This window comes from Pseudorca crassidens, chromosome 20, assembly GCF_039906515.1.
Source record: "Pseudorca crassidens isolate mPseCra1 chromosome 20, mPseCra1.hap1, whole genome shotgun sequence".
Lineage (NCBI taxonomy): Eukaryota > Metazoa > Chordata > Mammalia > Artiodactyla > Delphinidae > Pseudorca > Pseudorca crassidens.
Window position 1 is genome coordinate 45,603,807 of NC_090315.1, and position 23,158 is coordinate 45,626,964.

Sequence of the window (23,158 nt, forward strand, 5' to 3'; positions counted from 1 at the left end):
AATTTAACTCACTGGATCTTGAGAGATTACTTTTTTGGGTGGCAGGGTATGTATGGTCCTTTAGTTGACCCAGGATCTCCTACAATTTCAGGCTGTCACAGAATATGATGGAGATGCTTTTGATTGTTTCACTATTTGATTACATCATTGGTATATTTTAAGTTAAAAATCTGGTTGAGAGTTATAGAGAATATTCTTAATGTGTATTAAACTTGTCCTTAAATATTTTCTCAGTATATTTTTAAAGTAATACCTACCATTTAAGTAATGATTATTCTATACTACTTTCTTCTCTACTCTCATTTAAAACTCCTTTGGGGTGATAATAGTAAATAAAAACGCACATTTACATATTTTTCATTTTTAGAAAGTCCAGATTAGGAAACTATCTAAAAGAAAACAACATATACCCTTTCCTAAAGTGTTGCCATTAGCAGAGTCAACAATTCTAGGACATATCTGTAGAACTGTTATCTATAGAAAATGCTCTGAAACGCAGTAGCAGAGATTTAAAAGGCTCATATGTGTCTATCATTAAATACAGGTATGTGTTTATTCGGGCTTCTGTGGAGAAAGTGTTTTTTTTTTTTTTTTTAAGTTCCGTAAGAGAGATTTTCATTTTTATACTGAAATAAATGTTAAAGTTCAGAATGAAGAACAAATAAAATTTTGACTTATAGTTAGTCAACACACATGATTTGCAGTTGCTGTTAAAGAGATATCTTGACCTACATCTTTTCTGCTTCTGCTTTTGTATGATAGATATATCTTAGAAATGATTTGAGGTTACCCAGGGAAAGTATAATAACATTTGTCAAGACAAAATCTCTCATGAAATAATTCATGGAACAGAAACTCATCAAGCAGCAGAAGAAATGTCCAGCTTCTTAGGTAATGGAAAAATATTTGACACTAGCATATGAAAATGATAGAAGAAGTTTAAACTTTGAATTTATAAGAACTATATTAAGGAAAGGATAAAACCATATATAAATATAGAAAAATAGGCCTTTGAAAACAGTTTTTAAGGGGATCTCAAACTAAAGTTCTATGTTCTTCAATAAGGAAGATGTTAGAAACATGAAAGAAATTTTGCCATAAAATTTCTATTTATATAATGCTAAATTATAGAAAATGTACCCTCAAACATGTTGAGTACAGCAGTTTTTATTGATCTTCAAGATGGAAATAGCATTTTTGTATGAATAAAATGTTATATGAAAGAGTTTATTAAGAAAACAAAATCATTTTTAAAAAACTACTCAGTATTTAAACATTCCTAGCCATATTTTTCTTAAATTCTTCACCTAAATGTCCTGAGAATCAGTAGCCAATGTCTCTTTAGATATTCCTAGAAATTAAGATATGATGTCACCTGCATGTGAAACCTGTTTTAGGCATTTTATAGTGAAAATTATTTTTGTGACAGGCAACCAGAAGGATGTACAGCACAAAGGAATTAGTGTCATTTTAAGTTCTGAATAGAATATTCCAAGACAGTGGATTTTCTTTTTAGATAATCACTTAGAAGTAAAATCCCATATAATTAGCTACTATTTTCTTGTTTTTTCCTTAAGCCATAATGCATTAAAAATTAGTAATTTGAATGACTGCTTTTCTAAGAATTAGTTGATGTTTTTATTGTTTTACACAGCTAGGGATCTAAATATGTATGTATACAATTTTTACATTTAAGCCTAGAGAATAAAGTTAGTTTTAAGGGCTTTTAAAGGTATCATTTCAGAAATTGTTTGATTACATGTGCTATTCTTCTTTAAGCCATAATGTGTATACTTTATCAACTTAAAATTTTCATCCCAAGTGAAATATTTTGTTTTATTGAAATAGTAAAACTCAATATCATCTATTTACCCTCATAAATATTAGCTTGGCCAGCATAAATGAATACAAAAGCCACATCTTGCCAAATTAATGATATGCTAAATTTTCCTTATATTTCAGACTAAAGTGTTCCCTTTCCTATTATAAAATTAATAGATATTAATTACAAACATTTGAAAAATGCAGAAAAATAGAAGAAAATAAATAACCTATAATCTAATAAATCAGTACAACTATTAGATTTTGCTGTTTTTTCTTTTAGTCCCTTTCAGTGCATATTTAGAGAATGTTTTTACATAGCTTAAGTAGATGAATATTTTTGCTTTGATTTTTTTTAATGAGTATAAAACAGTATCATTATAGTATGCAAAGTACTGCACATTGTATTCAGTGCAAATATTTGAATTTCTACCCAGAATGATGAAAAAATAGGATTTATTGCCCTTTGTTCTGACTTTGACTTGATACTTTTGTTCATAGAATTTATTCTTCCAGGGCCTTTTAAATTACTTACACAGGTAATCTTTGACTTAATTATGTCAAACTTCATCAACAAGTTTGCCTTCATCAACAAATACTTTTTCAGCATCTTTTGTTTCAGGAATTGTGCAAGGTTTAGGGAATATGAAGATGATTGAGCAAAGTACTTCCCTTCAGAACCCTTCCTCTCACCCAGTCAGTCTAACTGCATACCTTACTGCATCCTAGCCATGGATTCACCCCAATCCAAAATTCCATTGAGAACATAGCCTTTTCCCTCTTTATTATTGATGACTGAGTTAACAACTTGGTTAGAAATGAAGAGGTAAACATTAGAGCTAGATTTAAGGCTGCTTAGCCACCATTGCTCCTCTATGTTTGAAGTCATAATATTTCTCCTAGGACCTGTTTGCTTTTGGACAGGATTTTGTCCACAGTCATCTCTTGGCTCCTTTATTTTCAATTTGAGTGTAAACTTAGGACTGGGAAAGTGATACAGAAAGCATTATAGGCCCTGACTCTATTTTTAAATATACATAGGTAATTTTTAAACTAATAGTATTGTTTTCTATTTATTTTTATCACATATATACAGTACTTCAGATTAAATGTGTTGACCTGAAGTCCTAACCACCATTTGAAATATTTTTCTCTGAACATACATTCTGCATAGCAAATGCATAATATACAAATAAACATTAGAAACCCAATTAAAAAAAATAAGTTAGATTGCCTATCTGTAAAGCACAGATTATAAATTTTTTATATGCTGAGGGCTTTAATTATTTAATTAATCACAAATTAAAGTACTCTGAAAAATTTAACTTCTGAGAAAGATTGTTTAGAGTAAAGCTAATTTCCAAATTAAAATTGAATCACTGATTTTTTTTTTTTAGTATAATTTTCTCAGTTTGATGTACTAAGGAAAATATCCAAAAGAATATGTACATGTTCCTTCAGTTTCTTTAAGGCCTTTTGTGTTTTTTTGTTTGTTTGTGTCTTTGTGCTACCCCCACTTTTCTTTTGCTTTGTAAGTCCTATTAGAAAATAATAGTAATCTTGTAGCTTTAGGTAACACTCACACATATATGTAATTTTTAAACTTTATTTTGAATGAAGTGCAATGTGAAAGGTTACAGTGACATTAGCTATTGTCTTTCCTGTTATTCTTGGTTTATTGCATTCAGTCTTCCTTCCTCCTGCCACACATACGCATTCTTTGTCATCCCTGTCCAACTTTACCACCAAATTTTATTTTCAATTTTTTTTAATTGAAGTATAGTTGATTTACAGTGTTGTGCCAATCTCTGCTATACAGCAGAGTGACTTAGTTATATACATATATACATTCTCTTTAATTACAAAAGTTTTAAAGATACTTTACTTATGGAATGTAGTAGTGTCCCTTAGGCTGTCTTTTATTTTGTCAGTAAGATAATCAGTTGTTTTTAATGTTATTGCCTATTCTCTTTCTTCCTTTATCTTAGATGACTTTTGTAGAAAACTCTTTTTGATACTTTTTCCACTTTGTGCTTTGACTTCTCAGAACATTGGAAAACCAAAAAGGAACTGGAGTAAAGAAGAGCCCTATGTTGTGCGGACAGTATCCTGTTAAAAGTGAGGGAAAGGAGCTGAAGATAGTTGTACAACCTGAGACCCAGCACAGAGCTCGGTACCTAACTGAGGGTAGTCGTGGCTCAGTAAAGGACAGAACACAGCAAGGCTTTCCTACAGTAAAGGTACTTATTTTAGTTAGCAATATATGAAGAATTTTATCTACTTTTACTTATTATTTTGTTTTTAACCAAAAAAGAGCTGCCTAAAATAAAACTAATAGTTGTATATATTAGAAATTAAAAGTCTGACTGAATTATAGGCCAAATATGATTACTCTGATGTCCTTTGAATTTTAGTTTAAATGAAAGGAGAGATGAAAGTGTGTTCTAACAAGTAAAATATATGGCAATCATGAATTATCTTCCCTTTATATTTGACATTGGTAGCAACTGTTTTAGATTCTTCTCACACCTTATATTTAAGAAGAAATTTTAAAGTGAGTCCGAAGAAATATTGTAGAAATTATCTTGGACTTGGAAAATAAGGTTTTTGAGATGGCTAAAGCAATCAGGACTACTCAACTCAGAAAATAATTGATTGATAGGTAACTTAAGTCTTCAGTTTAAAAAACAGGATATCGGGCTTCCCTGGTGGCGCAGTGGTTGAGAGTCCGCCTGCTGATGCAGGGGACACGGGTTCGTGCCGTGGTCCGGGAAGATCCCACATGCTGCGGAGCGGCTGGGCCCCTGAGCTATGGGCGCTGAGCCTGCGCATCCGGAACCTGTGCTCCGCAACGGGAGAGGCCACAACAGTGAGAGGCCTGCGTACCACCAAAAAAAATTAATTAATTAATTAAAAAAATTTAAAACAGGATATCAGTTGAGTCTTTATCTTTTCAGAACTTAGACTAACAGAAGAAAGAGGGGACACTTAAATTTTAGCACCTGGGATACCTTATTGAAAAGACTATTTCTCTTTGAAGACAAACCAAAAGAAGTGGAGTAGGGGATGTTTATTTAACAAGTGTTCCTACCCCTTGCAAAATACTAAACAGGAGTTTTGGCTAGTCATATGGTAGATTCTTGTAAATACAGTTTGTGTAAATGTGTTAGTTGAACAATATTTAATTGAACTGCCTTTCGTTTTATACTTGAAAGAAATAATGGTAGAAACTTGGGATCAAGAAGCTTACTCATGACCATTATACGGTTTGTTAATAATCACATGTACAGTATCATTCCTACCCCTCTACTACTCACCACGCCAATCCTTTTTCAGTCCCCCCATCTTAGGACAAGTAACAGGCAAGTGAGAAATTTAAGTTATGCTTTGTATAAATATTTGTCTAACCAGACATTTTGATAGTTTGGTAAATATTTTTAACCTAATTGCTCTGACTTTAAGTTATGCTTTGTCTAAATACTTGTCTGCAGAAGTAGTTAGATTAATTGCCTGTGATAAGGAGTGAATTGGCTGATCTTAAAAGTTTACTTATTCACTCATTCAGCAAATACCGTACCCTTCTATGTGCCAGACACTGATCTAAGGTACTGCTAACAATTTGGGTAGACTGCTTATTTGCTGCTTATTTGACTCATTATGATGATACCCATAGATACAGAGATACAGTTATTCTTGGATAGAGAAGATATATGAGTTTTTTTATAAGCACTTTGATGTGGATTGTACAAGTTATTTTGTGATTTTCTGCATTCTGTATTAGCAGCTTCAATGTTTACAAACCTTATCAAGAACCAGCATTGGAAACATTTGTTCCCAAGTGTTCTTTTAAATATTTATTTATTCTTCAGCATACAAATTATAATTTAATTTATGAAGGCTTGCTAGAGATCTGTAATGACCCATAGGTCCTGGTTTGAACCAGCAGTTTTTCAGACCATAATGTTTTGGCCTAGGATTTTGTGATGTTGTATATATGTATCTAGTCTATGAAAATGAGCTCCATACCCCTAGTATTTATATAGCTACTCAAACAGCTTTAACAGAGTAAAAATTTAGTAGATGTACTCTCATTTGATGATGATGATAATGATGCCACTAGCACAGTTTAGTGAATTTTCCATTAGTGGTGGTGGTAAATCCTGAGTAACCCACATGTTTTGGCAGTCCGTAAATTTATAAATACCTTAAAGGATTGTGTATGCATTCTCATCTGGTTGTACAAATTAATTACAAATGATAATTTATCATTAAACATCTAAAATTAAAATGTGATTATTGTAGAACTAAAACTTAGAGTTTTCTGCAAAAATTTAGCCAATTTTCCTTTATGAAAATATTTTACCTCTTTTTCTGGAAGACTTGTTATTTCTTTATTGTAATCCAGTTATAAATATAATAATATAGAACTTGGTCTTAAATGTTTGATTTTACAGTTAGATTATTTGAAATGCTGATTAGTGTTTATGCTCCCTGTTATCTCACTCCAGCTGGAAGGCCATAATGAGCCAGTAGTGTTGCAGGTGTTTGTGGGCAATGACTCTGGTCGAGTGAAACCACATGGATTTTATCAGGCCTGCAGGGTAACTGGGCGAAATACAACTCCCTGCAAAGAAGTGGACATTGAAGGCACTACTGTTATAGAAGTCGGCCTTGATCCGAGCAACAATATGACACTGGCGTGAGTACTTAGTAAAAAAATTTTTTGTTAATTCGTTACACTTTTGCAGTAGGCAGGAAAATTTTTTAGTTTCTAATGTATAAAAGATATTGAGTATTGTACTGAAATGTTTTAAGCATAACAAATAAAAAGAATAGTTTATTGCAGAATGGTAATGGGTGAAAACGAACTCTTTTGCCCTTTGCTAGAGAATTCCCATAGTGAAAGACAAGGATATAAAAGCCAGGTGGAATGCTGGCTTTTTGGAAAATAATACAGACTTATATGTTGGAATTAATAATATTAACATTAAAAAATAAAATTACAAACAATTTGATTTGCTTTCCTAAATTCTCTTTTGTTAGTGTTTGCAGTAGAAACTGACAGAGATCATTCATGGTGCCTTGACCCATCTTGGTATGAAAAAGCATATTGCTGGTCTAAATTTACCTTCTGTTTCTATTTTCCTATGTTAAAAAATTATGTCCTGGGACTACCTATTTTTCATCTTATGCATTTTCATTTCCTGAAATATATTAGAAATGATTGAAATTAATTTTTTTCCTTAATCCTTTTATTAAGGACCTTTAATCCTAACAGTAACCATAACAGCAGCAAATATTGATCTGGGATAGACCTGTTCTGTAATTATCCGTATTGGATAGCTAAAGACTTTTCTCTACTTGGTTTTCACGTTTTGTTCTTTTTTTTTTGAAAACCATTTTGAATAAGTTAGTGAGAGGATAGTTTGAAAAGGGAAATTTTGAAACATATTTAGTGAAGGTTTATTTTTTAACTTTTGAAATTGTAAAAATAAATGTATATGGTGGAAGATAGGGAGTTACTGATTATAAAAATAGTACTTATTCCTTATAAGTTGAAAATACAGATTAATAAAAATCTCAATAAAATTTAGTAGTAATATAAAGCTAAAAACATACCCCTCAAACGCCAACTTCCAACTTAATAGAACTAATTACTGTTTTGACATTTATTTTTCCATCCTTTTTTCTGATAAAATTGCGATGATACTCTACTCACTGCTTTGTAACCTGCTCTTCACTTATCATGAGCATTTTCCCATAACATTAAATATTATTTATAGCATATGTTTTAATGGCTGTGCAGTGTTACATTTTGGGGGGGAGACAGTTACTAATTTTTTTCAAATAAAATCCGTTTCTCTATTTTAATATCTGAATTAGGTGCAAAAAGAAAGAGGATAAATTTAATTTTTTAAAGCAAAAGTAACTCTTGTAAACCATTACTTATGTTCAGATTTTGAAATAGTGATTTTACTTCTGTACTATTTTTTCCATTATTATTATAAATGAAAAGTTGACAAGATGAGAAGTTATGAATATTCAGAACTTACCCTTCTCTGTTTTTTGAATTTGGAACCGTATAATTATATTACATACTCAAAAATTAAAAAGGAAGCAAATTATTTTTAAAAAGAAAACTTGTTTGATTAAGAATATTGTACTATTTATACAACAGAAAATATCAGTTAATATATTTTTTCTGTATTAGGGTGGACTGCGTAGGGATATTGAAATTGAGGAATGCTGATGTTGAAGCCAGAATAGGAATTGCTGGTTCCAAGAAAAAAAGCACTCGTGCCAGATTGGTTTTTCGAGTTAATATCACAAGGAAAGATGGCTCCACTTTGACACTGCAAACACCCTCTTCTCCGATTTTATGTAGTAAGTAAGAAAATATGGAGATATTAAATATATGGAGGTTTTTTTTCATTTTCTATCAATCTTTTGATATCTCTAAATATCAGTTGTTTTTCATATTCCAGCTTGTGATCATGAAAAATTTGAAACATTTTCAAAGCTATAGTTAAATTTTCTAGGCTAAATTAAAGGTGGGTAATTTCTAATAAAATTCAAAAGGAATGTAGCATTTTGTAGTTTCCTTTTATCATCCTATACTGATTTAAAAAGTAGTTTGAACAGTTTGCCTGAAGTAAATTGCAAAGGCACAGGATTTTCACAGCATCTTCATAGTGTGATAAATCGCTGTGATTCTAAGTGTTTGTATTAGAATTTAAGAAAAAATAAGGTAAGCAGAACTTTGTAAATATATAGCAGTTGGAGTTCTGATTACAAATTAAAGTATTATAGTATAGTGGGAAATGAAATTCTTACTTTGCTAACCTTGGCATAGAAAGTAAATGATGTGTGTGCGTAATTTTTTTTTTTGGCTGTGTTGGGTCTTCATTGCTTTGCATGGGCTCTTCTCTGGTTGCGCAGAGTGAGGGCCACTCTTCGTTGCGGTGTGCGGGCTTCTCATTGTGGTGGCTTCTCTTGTTATGGAGCACGGGCTCTAGGTGCACGGGCTTCAGTAGTTGTGGCATGTGGCCTCAGTAGTTGTGGCTCGCGGGCTCTAGAGTGCAGGCTCAGTAGTTGTGGCGCACAGGCTTAGTTGCTCCGTGGCATGTGGGATCTTTCCGGACCAGGGATCGAATCCGTGTCCCCTGCATTGGCAGGGGGATTCTCAACCATTGCACCACCGGGGAAGTCCGTGTGTGTGTATTTAAATTCAGTCATGTTGTATGTGCTTCAAGATATAGTCTGGTTTCCCTGTAATGAGTATTATTACAAGTAATAAATAGGAAAACTTTTTCCTTTGTACATCCCTTAAGAAGATTTTCATTAACTATTATTTTCTTTGGCCTTGCTTCTGAATTCAAAAGAGCAGAAGAGACTGAGTTCCATTCACTTGAATTTCCTATTGGGTCGTTATGGGTATTATGACCTTGGTACCCCCAGGATACTTACAAAGCCTTTGTTATTTAATTGTAGCTTAGTTTTGTCAAATTATTCACCCTTGGTAAATCTTATTTTTCCCTTCCTTTCTAATTCATCTCAGAAGTGACTGTACCCCTATGTTAGCTTGGCAAACACCCTCATTTTTTTTTTTTTTTTCTGTACGCGGGCCTCTCACTGTTGTGGCCTCTCCTGTTGCAGAGCACAGTGTCCAGACGCTCAGGCTCAGCGGCCATGGCTCACGGGCCCAGCCGCTCCGCAGTATGTGGGATCCTCCCGGACCGGGGCACGAACCCGTGTACCCTGCATCGGCAGGCGGACTCTCAACCACTGCGCCACCAGGGAAGCCCCACCCTCATTTTAAAAAGAAAGTAGTAAATATCTTCCTGATCTCAAGAGAGCTCATTTGGGGCTTCCCTGGTAGCACAGTGGTTAAGAATCCAATCCCTGGTCTGGGAAGATTGCACATGCCACGGAGCAACTAAGCCTGTGCACCACAACTGCTGAGCCTGTGCTCTAGAGCCCGTGAGCCACAACTACTGAGCCCACGTGCCACAACTGCTGAGCCCATGCGCCTAGAGCCCGTGCTGCGCAACAAGAGAAGCCACTGCAATGAGAAGCCCACACACCGCAACGCAACAAAGAGTAGCTCCTGCTCACCGCAACTAGAGAAAGCCTGTGTGCGGCAACAAAGACCCAATGCAGCCAAAAAATTTTTATAAAATAAAATAAAAATAAAGAGAGCTCATTTGGATTTCTCTGTTTTTCATTATTATGAAAAATTTGTTTTGATACTAGTATTTCCTTGGGCTATTTCTGGATAACGTTCAGTTATAAATATACTGCTTTTAAAGTTTCTAGGTTCCATGTCCATTCTGTTGTGTTCAGATAGGGACAGAGTAAATAATCTGTAGATGGTTTATTGAGTTATAAAGCTTTTCTAATTTAGGTGCTAATTTACTGTAAATCACAATATGTCTCAACTTGAATATTATTAGAATGGAGTTTCAATTTTAGTGGGGCATGTGCAGTTCTTCTTTTACGTGATCTAATACTTTGAGCATGACCATAGCCACTCTATGTTCCATTATGGGTTTATGGTTTGTGTTTATTTCCGTGAATATAACCTTTTTGGCAGGTTAGAGCAGTTGGAGTAGAATGAGAGGTGAAAAGGAAATAGGTTAGTAAGAAGGGTTAGAATTGGAATGGGAGGTAGAAGGAAACAGGAAGATGAGAGGGAGGTAGAAAAGGAAGAGGGGCCAAAAGGTTCTAGAGCTGGAAGGGAGGAGAGGAAACAGATACTTGATCTTCCATCTAGAAACACTCAGTGGAAAGAAGGCCTAATGCCAGAATTCATGTTGTGCCTTGTGACCTTAGAAAAACAGTCCTGCTTCTACTTGTTGGTTTAACAGTGGCCATTGGATCCATTGTCTTTTTGTTTGTTTGTTGTTAAGGGGATAGAAAAATCATCCCCTTTTACATTCTTCACACCTTTAGATGTCTCCAGATAATACATGTATACTAGATCAAATTAAGAATATCAATTTTCATACCTTTTTAGTATCCACCCTTCTATAATAATTTTTTTAATATGGCAAAATTAATCATCGCTTTCTTCAGTATAATGTATTTTAGATTTTGTCTTACTAATGCTTATTGTATTAAATCTTACTGAATTTAACGAGTTCCTACTTTCCTTATTTCTAGCTCTTCCACAACTTTAGAAAAGGGATAATATCATTGAGTAAACTTCTCTTCTCTTCACAGACATTAAAAAGCCTTACTAATTCTTTTGACAGGTTGAAATATTTGCTTTGTTATTTTTCAGTATTCAGATATTCAGTATTCAGATGTTCATTAATTTTTTTCAGCTTTTTATTTTTGGCTGTGTTGGGTCTTTGTTGCTGTGCGAGGGCTTTCTCTAGTTGTGGCGAGCAGGGGCTGCTCTAGGCATGCGGGCTTCAGTAGGTGTAGCATGAGGGCTCAGTAGTTGTGGCTTGCAGGCTCTAGAGCGCAGGCTCTGTCGTTGTGACGAATGGGCTTAGTTGCTCCATGGCATGTGGGATCTTCCTGGACCAGGGCTCAAACCCATGTCCCCTGTGTTGGCAGGTGGATTCTTGACTACTGTGCCACCAGGGAAGTCCCTCAGCTTTATTTTTGTGGCCGCTATTAGAACAGCATCTAAAAGCACATTGTTTTTTATAATACCAGAAAGGTGCCTGCTTTTTTTGTTACAGTTTTTTAAAGCAATGTGATCACTTTCAAGAGTCAGCTTACTAATTATTTAAAGATAAAAATAAAACAGTTAATGCGTAAATAATCCTGACTTCAGTTCTGTTTAGTATGGAGTATGTCCTGTTAGGTAACCATTAAACTTTTTAATAGGAAAGACCTTTTAAGGTCAAAAGTTAGAAGTTAAATTGTCTTGAACAGACTAGTTCTTTGTGTAATGTAAATACAAATATATAAAAGATAAATACACATTGTACCTTCAGAGGGGCCTCATTTGGCCATCTTAAGCCTTTAATACATAAAAGGAAAAAATGAGGTAGGAAAAAAGTTTTGATAATCATGAATGAAGTGGAATTTCCATATAGTATTTTGAAAGTGGGGGGGGAGGTTATAGACTTTCCATTCATTTTGTTAATACAATATGTGCATATAATTTTGCACCTCTTGTTTTCTAATCAAAATAATGTTTATCATATTTTTCTTGAATGTTATATAAAAATAAGTATCTAGTTCCAGTGTTACTCCAGAAAGTTATAAATTCACTTAATTCTTTAAAAGGGTATGTAATTACCAGTGTGTGACCAGTAACTGTTTCCATTCTGTTCATACATTAACCCTGTGGGTTCCAGACAGTGTATATGTTTATACAATCACAATTTCTTTTAAACTCAGACATTGCTGAAAATATTATTTGCCATTCAGATATTGAATTAGGATAAGATACTTGTTTGTATTAAAATAAGTGAGGCTAAACGGTGCTACAGTAACAAACAACCAAAAAAATCTAAGTGGCTTACACAACAAAGTTTTACTTCTTCCTCATTTTATGATAATATTGGGTGTAGTTTGGAAGCAGCTCCATTTTCTTCACTCTGGGAACCAGGCTTTAGAAGCTGCCCCTTTCTGGGATATTGCCATTTTTGTAGTGGAGGAAGATGGTAGAACCACGTGGGGCTCTTAAAGCCTGGAAGTGGCACATTACTTCAGTTCACATTTCATTATACGAACAAGTCACATGGCCAGTCCTTACATGAGTGGAGCAAGAGCCTTCCCACAAGGAACGGCAGGCCTAGGGAAAGAGGGGCAGTATTTTGACAAGGATAATTTCCCATATTACTTTCTTGTAAAGATAAAATTACCTATTAAATATGTAAGTATTTAATGAGAAAAAAACTTAAACTTTTCCTAAAGTTTAATAGACTATCTCATTAATTTAGAAGTTGATAAGTTATACAACCATGTTAAAGTTTACCTTTGCAGTATATATGTTGTTAGGGTTTACTAAAACAACAAATAGTGTGTTCTATTTCAAAGTACTTAATCTTAAGGAAGCAGGTTTTTGAGTACCTAAAAAGTATGTATTTGCATTAACCAGTATCCCAGGGAGTATTCTGGTGGAAAACTAGTCCTTAGGCATCAATATGGAAGAATGTTTCTGGAGTCAGATATGTTGGGGGGACTGTGTACTATACTCACTTCTTGGATATTTACAGTGTACATCAGAATGTGAAATGCTTGGAGAAATCCTATTGTTCATTTAGCTTTGCTTAACTCAGTAATTCCCAGATACACTTTGGAACCTGTTTTACTATGCAGTACATATTAAATTTTCTTAAGGAAATCATGACATGAGGAAGTTGGTAGGCCAGTTACAATTTCTTAGATCTGGCTCCTGCTCAGTACTAGTCAACCTCTTTGTTAATTGTACTAGTGGTTAGTTAGTCTTTGTAATTGAAAAACAAGTGCATTTTATCTTTAACCTCAGGGTATCCTAGTTCAAGGAGATCCCCTGGTAGAAAGAATTACTCTGAATTGCATTCAGTCTGTTTTCAGGTGTTCTTTCGGTTTAGGGCCTGAGTCCTGGGTCTAGATCCTTAAAGATGCCCTCAATACCACCCATAGGCTCACATTGCCTCAGAAGTCTTGTAATGGCATAGCATAGCTGACATTTTTAAGGTTAAGATTGTGAGATAAAGTTGTTTTTAAATTGAATTTTTAAAAAATATTAAGACAAAAACATGACCAAATTCATATTTTACACCTTTTTTTGTTCATGTAAAGAGAAAACAAAGATGACATCTAATAAATTAAAATGTCATCGCAGACATTAATCCATCCCTATAAAATCTTACAATAGTTATTAAACATTAATACAGACTTTTCTGTTTTTTCTTTGCTTTCTGTTATGGTAAAATTTAATATGCAGAATAAAAGAAGTCAAATTCAGGGGTCAACAACGACAACTTATAGAACTGGATAATTGAGAGTTGATTTTAGATAAGAAGTAAGTGTTGGTGGTTCTTTTTATGGAATGCTTATATATGTCTACAGCTCAGCCAGCAGGAGTGCCAGAAATCTTAAAGAAGAGCTTACATAGCTGTTCAGTGAAAGGAGAGGAAGAAGTATTTTTAATCGGCAAGAACTTTCTGAAAGGAACTAAAGTTATTTTCCAAGAAAATGTTTCTGGTAAGTAGGCACAATACTGCCTTAGAAATTGTTGCGTGTTTCACTTTGTTATAAAGATATAGTTGTAGCTACAAAGTAAAAAATTTTTCACAATTTTAGTAAGTCACTGTTTTTATTTCAATCAGATGAAAACTCTTGGAAGTCAGAAGCTGAAATCGACATGGAATTATTTCATCAGGTATAATTTAAACTTTTTATAGTTTGATTGCTTACTCTCTGAGAAATTGAATTTTGCTCCAAAATTTTCCTGCATTAACAAATTTCTTCTTTATATGAGGTTGACATAAATCATTTAAAGTTTCTTTCTTGGGTTTCTTTAACTGAAATAGATTTATTCCACTGATGTTAGAAATGACAGTTCTCTATTTGAAAAAGTTAAGAGCATTAGCAAATTACCATTGTTAATGAATGAAAGATTTCCTAATATTTATTTGCTCTGAGGATTTGGACTATCTTAACGTACTATTTAGTTAAATCAAAGGGAAACATTTATTGAGTACCTGCTATGTGCCAGGTGTTTTATACTTGTTAGTTACCTTTTTGCATTCAGAAGCACTACTTGTTACACTTAAAGAGTCTATATTTGTAGGACCTTGCTATATATTGTTTTCCAAATAACAAGGAAAAAAGTTTGAAAACAAGGATAAAGAACTGACTTAAGAATTAGTATGTAGAGCAGATAAGACCAACCTCATAGAAGTTGAAACTAACAAAAGAGAAAGACAAACTTATGAGTAAATCAGATATAAGGCAAACGCAGAAGACTGGTATGTATAAGTACAGTTCATAAAGAACAGAGAAGCAAAAGAACACAAATCAGAGCCAGCCAAAGGGAGAGACACATAAAGTAAGGTCTGGGAGGGTCCTGAAGGTGAAGCTTCCTGTCCTCAGGGATGCCTTACCTTCTCAGCACATTGATGTGTGACAACATAGGCAGTACATACAGAGTACTGCCTGTTAGGAAGCTCATCCAAGCTATTGGTATTCAGAGTTTTTATTTGGGTTGGATCACATACTGCCCGTGCAGCTAACCTTTAGTCTCCAGTTCCCCCAGAGGTTGGAAATGATATGACATGTTTCAAAGCTCTCTTCATAAATTACATTGTTAGACTTTTCAGTGGCCAAAGCCCCTAAACAAACGAAGATACTTCTGTCAGACAGGACATTCTAGGGGCCTAGAGATCACCTCCCAGTAGACAAGGGAAAAGACTAGACCTCACTTTGAGTTAAATGAATTCTTCACTACATAGTATCATTTAAGGTGGAGCTTCCTGTATACCTAGACAAATGCTATGCAGAAAGTTTTCCTACATGCTGTCAAGAAGAGATAATAGGACTCAGCAGCCATTCCTTTGTCACATTTACCATCAGATAATCTCTGCTAGACTAGTCTTAACTGAAATTCTAGTACCTTCTTTGTCACTAACAATCTGTGTTACCTGTGTAAGACAAGTCTCTCTTTTGCCCCACTTTTCTAATCTATAAGATAAACTCTTTTACTAGATTATTTGAGGTTCCTTCTAACTCTGGCATTTTATGATTTCTTGTATAACTTGTTGATCAGACCATTCCCACTTCAGAGCTTGTAAGCTCTGAAAAAGATTATCTGCTGAAAAAAGAAAGTCGTTACTTTGAATCCAAGCAGATTTTTCTAAGAAATTAAAATTCAGGGACTTCCTGGTGGTCCAGTGGCTAAGACTCCGCACTCCCAATGCAGGGGACCCAGTTCAGTCCCTGGTCAGGGAAGTATTATAGATCCTACACGCATGCTGCAACTAAGAGTTCGAATGCTGCAACTAAAAGATCCCACATGCTGCAACTAAGACACGGCGCAGCAAAAATAAATATTTTTAAAAGATAAAAAAATTAAATTTCAGATATTCTTCTCTTTTTACCTCAGAGAACATTCTGCCTGCTCCACAGGTCTCCCAGTCCTTTGTGTGTTTTGTCTGTATTGTACTCCTAGCTCAGTGGTAGTTAATTGCTCTTAATTTTTGAGAGTAGTATTTTTAAAAAGCTTACTATCACTACCTACAATTTACTTAGTTTTTAATTCAAACCACTTGTAGAATTTCTGGATTCAGATTGAGGAAGTAAGAAGAATTAGTATGAAAATAGGTTCATTTGGCTTTTATAAGGTTTCGAGGGCTTCCCTGGTGGTGCAGTGGTTAAGAATTTGCCTGCCAATGCAGGGGACACAGGTTTGAGCCCTGGTCCAGGAAGACCCCACATGCCACAGAGCAACTAAGCCCGTGCACCACAACTACTGAGCCTGCGCTCTAGAGCCCACGAGCCACAACTACTGAGCCCGTGAGCCACAACTACTGAAGCCCACGCACCTAAGAGCCCGTGCTCCACAACAAGAGAAGCCACCACAGTGAGAAGCCCGCACACTGCAACAAAGAGTGGCCCCCGCTCTGCGGAACCAGAGAAAAGCCCATGCACAGCAACGAAAACCCAATGCAGCCAAAAAATAGAATAAATAAAATAAAATAAAATAAATTTTATAAATAAATAAAAGGTTTCAAATTAGATTTGCTTAAATACGCTCTCCAAAGCAAGTGGAGTAAAAGGTTTGTTTAAATAAAATATGCATCTGACTTTTAGATACTAATTCTGTTACTAATTACCAAAAAACAAGTTTTTATTCAGAAGAATAATTTCAGTTATTGAGTTTGCCAAATATGTAATTTTAAGACCGGGAAGATACTTCACAAATCCATCCATTCAACCATCTCCTTAACTGTAGGTAGGACTGCTTTGTGATGTAGTTGCAGTGTTTAAACAAAGGAAGGTGGGCAAGATTTTAAGATTCTCTTTCTTAGAAGTTGGATCACTGTAGGTACATTTTTTGATGGCCTCATGGGCAATTGAATATGTGCATTCAGATTTTTGCCCCCTAATACCTGTGGATGTACACACATTTATATATGTTTTTGCACCTGAATTAGAAGTGTGATTTTTTTTTGAGATGGCTAACTGGACTCAGGAAGCATTCTATTAATGCCATAAATAAGCTATATATATATTTTTTTTTAAATTTATTTTTGGCTGTGTTGGGTTTTCGTTTCTGTGCAAGGGCTTTTTCTAGTTGCGGTGAGAGGGGGCCCCTCTTCATCGCGGTGCACGGGCCTCTCACTATCGTGGTCTCTTGTTGCGGAGCACAGGCTCCAGACACACAGGCTCAGTAGTTGTGGCTCACGGGCCTAGTTGCTCCGTGGCATGTGGGATCCTCCCAGACCAGGACTCAAACCCGTGTCCCCTGCATTAGCAGGCAGATTCTCAACCACTGCGCCACCAGGGAAGCCCCAAGAAGCTATTTTTAAATGTATAATGTGACTATTTCAGAGAGTGTTTTATGATGGCTTAGAAACAAATTAAGTGCTCAAAAATCAAAATCTTGGCCTCATTTGTCACATGTTCTATTCAACTGAGTCAACCAACTACTATAATCTAACTAAGTAAAAAATGTCATCACGTTCACTTCATCGTCAGCTATCACCGTTGGCCTCCTGCATATCACATACTCAGTATAAAAAGAATAATCACTACTCCTTGATATTCCTTCCCAATACTATAACATACTAGGGAAGAAGAGAACAAGTCAAATGTGGTTCATTGTGTCTTCTAAGAAGAATAAGTGCTGCTGAAGCATTTATGGAACTCTTCCTTTCTCTTAAAAGGATGCTTCTACCACTATTTTCACATACAAAAAAATGACTTTGATCTACTGAGGTTTGGGTAAACTGAACCCTATTGACTTTAAATGAGAATTAAAGTGGTTAGGAAGTAGTGAACTGCATTGCGAAGTATTGATACATCTCACTGTTAAGGTTTACAAAACATATGGTAACTGACATTATGCTTGGTGGACATATTTTTTTCCTGAATATATATTCATTCTTTTTTTCAACAAATATATTTGAGTATATTTTGTGTGAGGTGCTTAACCATGGAGATAGAATGAAGAACAGAACATCCTAGGTTCTCATGGAGGTTACATTCTTTTGGTTGGAGAGGGACAAAAAGAAGCAGATAATCACAGTAATTTCAGGTGGTGATAAGTGCTATTTTAGAAATAAACAAGATTATGTGGTCAGATTGGAGAGGGGTGCTACTTTAAATAGGATTGTCAGAGAGGGCTTCTCGGAGGAGATGACATTTGAATGAGACCTGAAAATGGATAAGGAACTAGCCATTTGAAGAGGTAAAGGAAGAGTTTTCCAGTGAGAACAGAAAGTTGTAAAGGCTCTGAGGTAAAAATGAATTTAGTGTGTTAAAAGAATGAATTTACTGTGTTAGTGTAAGAAGGTCAATGTAACTGGAGTGTAACAAGCTGGAGGAGAAGGGGAATGAGATAAAGTTGACAGGGCAGGGACCTTGTAAGCCATTGTAAAACATTGGTATTTTACCTTAAAAGCAGTTTTAAGATTAATGTCCTGATGCTTTTAAATACTACGTTTTTTCCCCTAGTCAGACTTTTTAAACTTTACAACTAACAGGAAATGTACTTAATTATCATATTTTATTTGAAAATTTTAATTTAAACATTACTGCTTTTCTGACTCTTGTAATTTTCTTTCAATTAGAATCATCTTATTGTGAAGGTTCCCCCATATCATGACCAACATATAACTTTGCCAGTATCAGTGGGAATATACGTAGTGACCAATGCTGGAAGATCTCATGATGTTCAGCCATTCACTTACACTCCAGACCCAGGTATGTCAAAATAAAAAGTTCTGAATCAAAAGGAATAATTAACTTCTAGTTCTTTGGAAGAATATGAAGAAGACCAGCCAATTTAAAAGAGAAAGTTGTGTGCTAAGATGAATTGATATCAGTATTTTTTGAAGATGGCATTATTTCCTAAGAAGATGGCCACCAAACACTGCTTTTACTCTTATATTAAGGGAACTGTTTCTGCCTTATGCTCTAATAAAAAAAGAAAAGCTAGAAATGCTCTGAAGTCAGGCTCTGCAGAGTTGTCATACAAGTTACTCCTTGTTAAGAATTACCATTCATTGAGTACCTCTTATGTGCAGAAAGGTGAAAGTGACGACTTTGAGAAACTGCTAATAGTTTTTAGTCTGGCTGGCTTATAGGATGCATTTTGGGAGAGGTGAGAGATAGCTTGGAATGATAAGTGATAATATCACAAATAGAATCATATGCCTGTAACATTTTCAAATTTGTGTTATCAAAAATATCAAAGACTTCTGGTGAATAAATATTTTATATGTAATTTTAAGCATTTAGGTAAAACAGGTGCTTTAGAAACCAGAGCAGTTGCTTATAAATTTAGATCTCTGGGTAAGAAGTGTCCTAAGAGTTTTTTGCCTACATTAGTTTAGTTGCCTGAAGAAGAGAAGGCTTTTCCTGGAGAAGCAGAGAGAACATTTTGGAAATGGAAACTCTTCACATGTTTTGTTGACCTAGGCTTGGTTTCTGCCATGCTTACCATGGTTTACTCCATTCCTATCTCAGGAATCTTTAGAGCTAGAAGTTCTTCCATATCTTTACGTTTACCGATGTGTTATTCCCAAATAGTTCAGGATTCAGTGAGGTACAAAGTGAAAAATGGTAGCAAGGAAAGAAAACCCTGGCAACAAAAGTGATGGAAACAGTCTCTAGGACAGAGTTATAACTAGTCTTGATAATTACATTCTATCACTTAATGTGATCTGTTCCCTTTTTGTTCTTTTTAATCATGTCTGAGTTTCACAATATTGGTTATTTCCCACCAGTTTGCTACAAAACTGTGCCATAGTATAGCACTAATGAAATCCTTTTAGTATTTATCTCAGAATAAAAGATCACAAGTAGAAATTTCAGACAGAAAAAGACAAAGTTTGGCAATAATATACTGGCTTCAACAAAACTAGGGAAGAGGATATTGGTTTATACTTAAAGATGAAATAGTTGATTGTTTTCTTTCTAAGAAGGCCTCAAAAATCCAAGAAAATTTGATTTAAAACTAATGGTAGTTAAAGCATTTTAGTAACTGCTAGTTACTAAATATTAACATTTAGTATTTGTGTGAGGAGGAGTTTGCTCATAGGGGGAGAAAAATGGCATACAGTAATTAATTGTGTGGGAAGGGAAGAAGGAAGTGTGTGTGTGTGTGTGTGTGTGTGTGTGTGTGTGTGTGGAAATAGCCTTAAAGTTTTTGCCATCCTGAAAATACTGAGGTTTTGTTGTTTTTGTTTGGTTTTATGATCAATAATAAAGAACTTCAGGACTTTGAAGTGCTTAGCATCAGCACTATGAATCTTCATTTCTTAGTGTTGAATGCTGATTATTAAAAATTTCCCTTTAATAAATTGCCAAATAAAACAGCTTTTAAGTGTTCTGTTTTAAAGCCTACACTAATCGGCTATATTTGGCCACATTTAGGCAATCACTAACATACGTTTATTCTTTTAAGTATTTCTCCCTTATATATATCATAGATAGCAGTCGCCCTCAGAAACTCTTAATTGAATAAATATATAATATGCAAATTTTATAGTGAGATCCAATGCTTCAGTTTCTGCCTTTATGATATAGCTAATTAAAGAATCTTCCCACAATTTCACTTTTTTATATTTTATAAAATGTGAGCATCTTTTTAGGTGTTCATGTGAGAGAATAGAGAATATGATTTCAGGAAAACTTGGTTATAGAAAATTTGTACTGTCTCATTATGATAAACTAATTGCTTTTGTGATTCCTCCAGGGACTGTGGTTAAACATTTGAATAGTCAGTGGTGTATAGTAATTGTAACAGCTAGAACAAGGCCCAGCATAATTTTTGTGAGTCAAGAGTAGAAATGGCAACTGCTACACCATTTTGCCTAAATATTTAAAAGTTATAGATAAAAATAACAAATAATTAAATAAAGTATATTCTGTCCTCCTAATTTGACCAAAATACCTTCATAATAACCTGGAAGGCCAGATTCGAATTGAGGATTTTCAAACTGCTTGGAGGTCCAAACTGGGATATGACAACATGAAGAAAGAGGAATCCCCAGGCTGGCACCCTTCTTTTCCCTCTCCTGGCTCCATCCTCTACCTGGAGGGCCCTGATGCACTGGCCAGTGCTCATAAGCTCTGTTCACCCTATAGGCCTGAGATTTCACACATGGTCTATAGAGTAGTTGTGCAGAAAATTTGGGGATCTTGTATACTTGGTACACGGTCTAAAAGTAGGATTGGGGCAGGGGCTCAAGTGTACATAAACTGGCTGGCTCTGCATGCTCTGCCAGACACAAGCCCCTCTAAAGCCTTCTGAGTCTATACTGCCAAAAATACATTGCATGTACATGCTCTTAGGCACTTAACTTTGCAGAGTCGTAAAACCTTTGTTTCATTGCCAATTAGTCACTGAAGCATTGCTTAGCCATTAATTTGTTTTACTTCCATCTATTAAGACACAGAAGTCTCCTTAGTTATTTTTTGCAGTGACTCTGCAGTAGTAATTGCTATAAGAAATGGAGGATAAAGTATTTATTCATAATTTTTTGTTGCTCTAAAGACAAATGACTAAAACTTGTTTTAAAAGTAGAAATTTAAAAATTTTTCAAAGATTAGTTTCCATTTTTAAATCTGTAATTATTAGAATTAATGTTATGCTTTAAAATTGTCTGTGGATTTTTTTTTCTCATCAATTCTATTCAATTGATAATTTCATTCAATTGATAGTTCATTCAAATTATCATTTGTTGTGCAGTGCAGCATGCTTAGATAAATTTTTTTACTTCATTCTTAGGAGATGTGTACATTTTGTCTCTTTATTCACAGTTAACTATCTCTTTATGTTCTCTATAACCATCATTTTGTATTGTCATGTGAAAAATAAATTGAAAATAAGTTGACTCAATTCCCATTTTGAATAAATAAGGGAATAAGTAAAATAAATAAATACAATGAAAAATAGAAATTAACATCTATTTAAATAAAATTATTATACAGTCATTTTAAGTAAAAACCTGTTTATTTGGAATTTATTTAACTTTACCATTCAGAACTGTTCTCTACTCTCACGCTCATTAAATTTAAAGTTTTCATAGTAGATGTACTTGATATGTATAGATATAGTAGTGTAGTAATTCTCCTTTAATAATAGCAAAGATTATGTTTTCTAAGGCTTGCTAAAAAGAATAATCATAATGTTATAGATTTTGTATATTCATCACAGTTTTTAAAAAAATTTAGCTCAATTGACTCTGAATCAGTATTATTTTAAATAAATCATTTATGTAGGTAAATGGTGAATTTTTTTTTCATGCTAGTGTTACAGTATATTTGGTAAGTTTAAAAATCTCATATCAGTCTTCTACTCATCTCATATAAATATGTGTACTGTTACAAGAAAGATTTTTTGAAGTTGCGGTTGTTTTTATTTTGTTTTAATAAGTAAGCATATGCTTCTGCCCACTGGGAGACAGGTGCATTTTAGAGCGTAGACTGGTGATTATAAAACTCATCTGAACCTAGAATTTCTGCTAAACAAATAATTTAATAGTGCTTTGTGAGAAGATATTCCAGTTAAAGAATTTTAAGGTACACGTTTTGTTAGGATAAGTTTAAGTAAATACATTAATCCTTTTTGTTTGTCTTAATAGCAGCAGCTGCTGCTTTGAATGTAAACGTGAAGAAGGAAATATCTAGTCCGGCAAGACCTTGCTCTTTCGAAGAGGCCATGAAAGGTACCAAGTTAATTCTGCTCAAAAATTGTAAATTAGTGATGCTATATATTTTCTCTAGCAAACCTTACTATTTTATTTTCTCTTGTGTACTCGGAACACTTTGCAGGTTATCTTCCATGTTGTAAAATAAATACTTGTTTGACTTTACTGAATGCAGAGACTTGCTTCCCAACTTGATATTTCCCTTCATTTACCATATAAACAACTTTTTTATTAACATGTGTTGGAATAGAGAAGTTTTTGTTTTGTATTCCCTAATGTTAAAAATCTTAAAAGTATATATAGAATACAATAATGTATATAAAACAGCTTTATAAAGCTTCTTGCTGCCAATAAGAGTAGTTGCCATTGAGACTAAAGAGACCAAAATAGAAACTATTGGCATTTGAAAAAGTTGCTTTAGGTTCTTTAGGTACCATTCTTTCTTCTGACACCATTATTTCCAAACAGAAAATGAAGATATCTTCAGGATGTTATAATGTGTTTCTCAA

General features: G+C 34.3%; 1 protein-coding gene across 9 annotated transcripts in view; it reads left to right on the forward strand.

The window, feature by feature from the left end:
- The window catches only part of NFAT5 (nuclear factor of activated T cells 5), a 132,073-nt gene that overhangs the window by 88,493 nt on the left and 20,422 nt on the right, over window positions 1–23,158 (forward strand). For 7 of the 9 annotated variants that reach the window (XR_010938927.1, XM_067718328.1, XM_067718333.1 and 4 more), the window contains 7 exons: window positions 3,869–4,061; window positions 6,330–6,520; window positions 8,033–8,205; window positions 13,840–13,974; window positions 14,100–14,152; window positions 18,564–18,696; window positions 22,584–22,667. Coding sequence is in view for 8 of the 9 variants with exons in the window: in XM_067718328.1 (XP_067574429.1) it covers window positions 3,869–4,061; window positions 6,330–6,520; window positions 8,033–8,205; window positions 13,840–13,974; window positions 14,100–14,152; window positions 18,564–18,696; window positions 22,584–22,667 (962 nt within the window). In the remaining variant the exon portion in view is untranslated. The remainder of the gene's footprint in view (window positions 1–3,868; window positions 4,062–6,329; window positions 6,521–8,032; window positions 8,206–13,839; window positions 13,975–14,099; window positions 14,153–18,563; window positions 18,697–22,583; window positions 22,668–23,158) is intronic. The other 2 variants (XM_067718329.1, XM_067718331.1) reach the window with 1 other exon arrangement.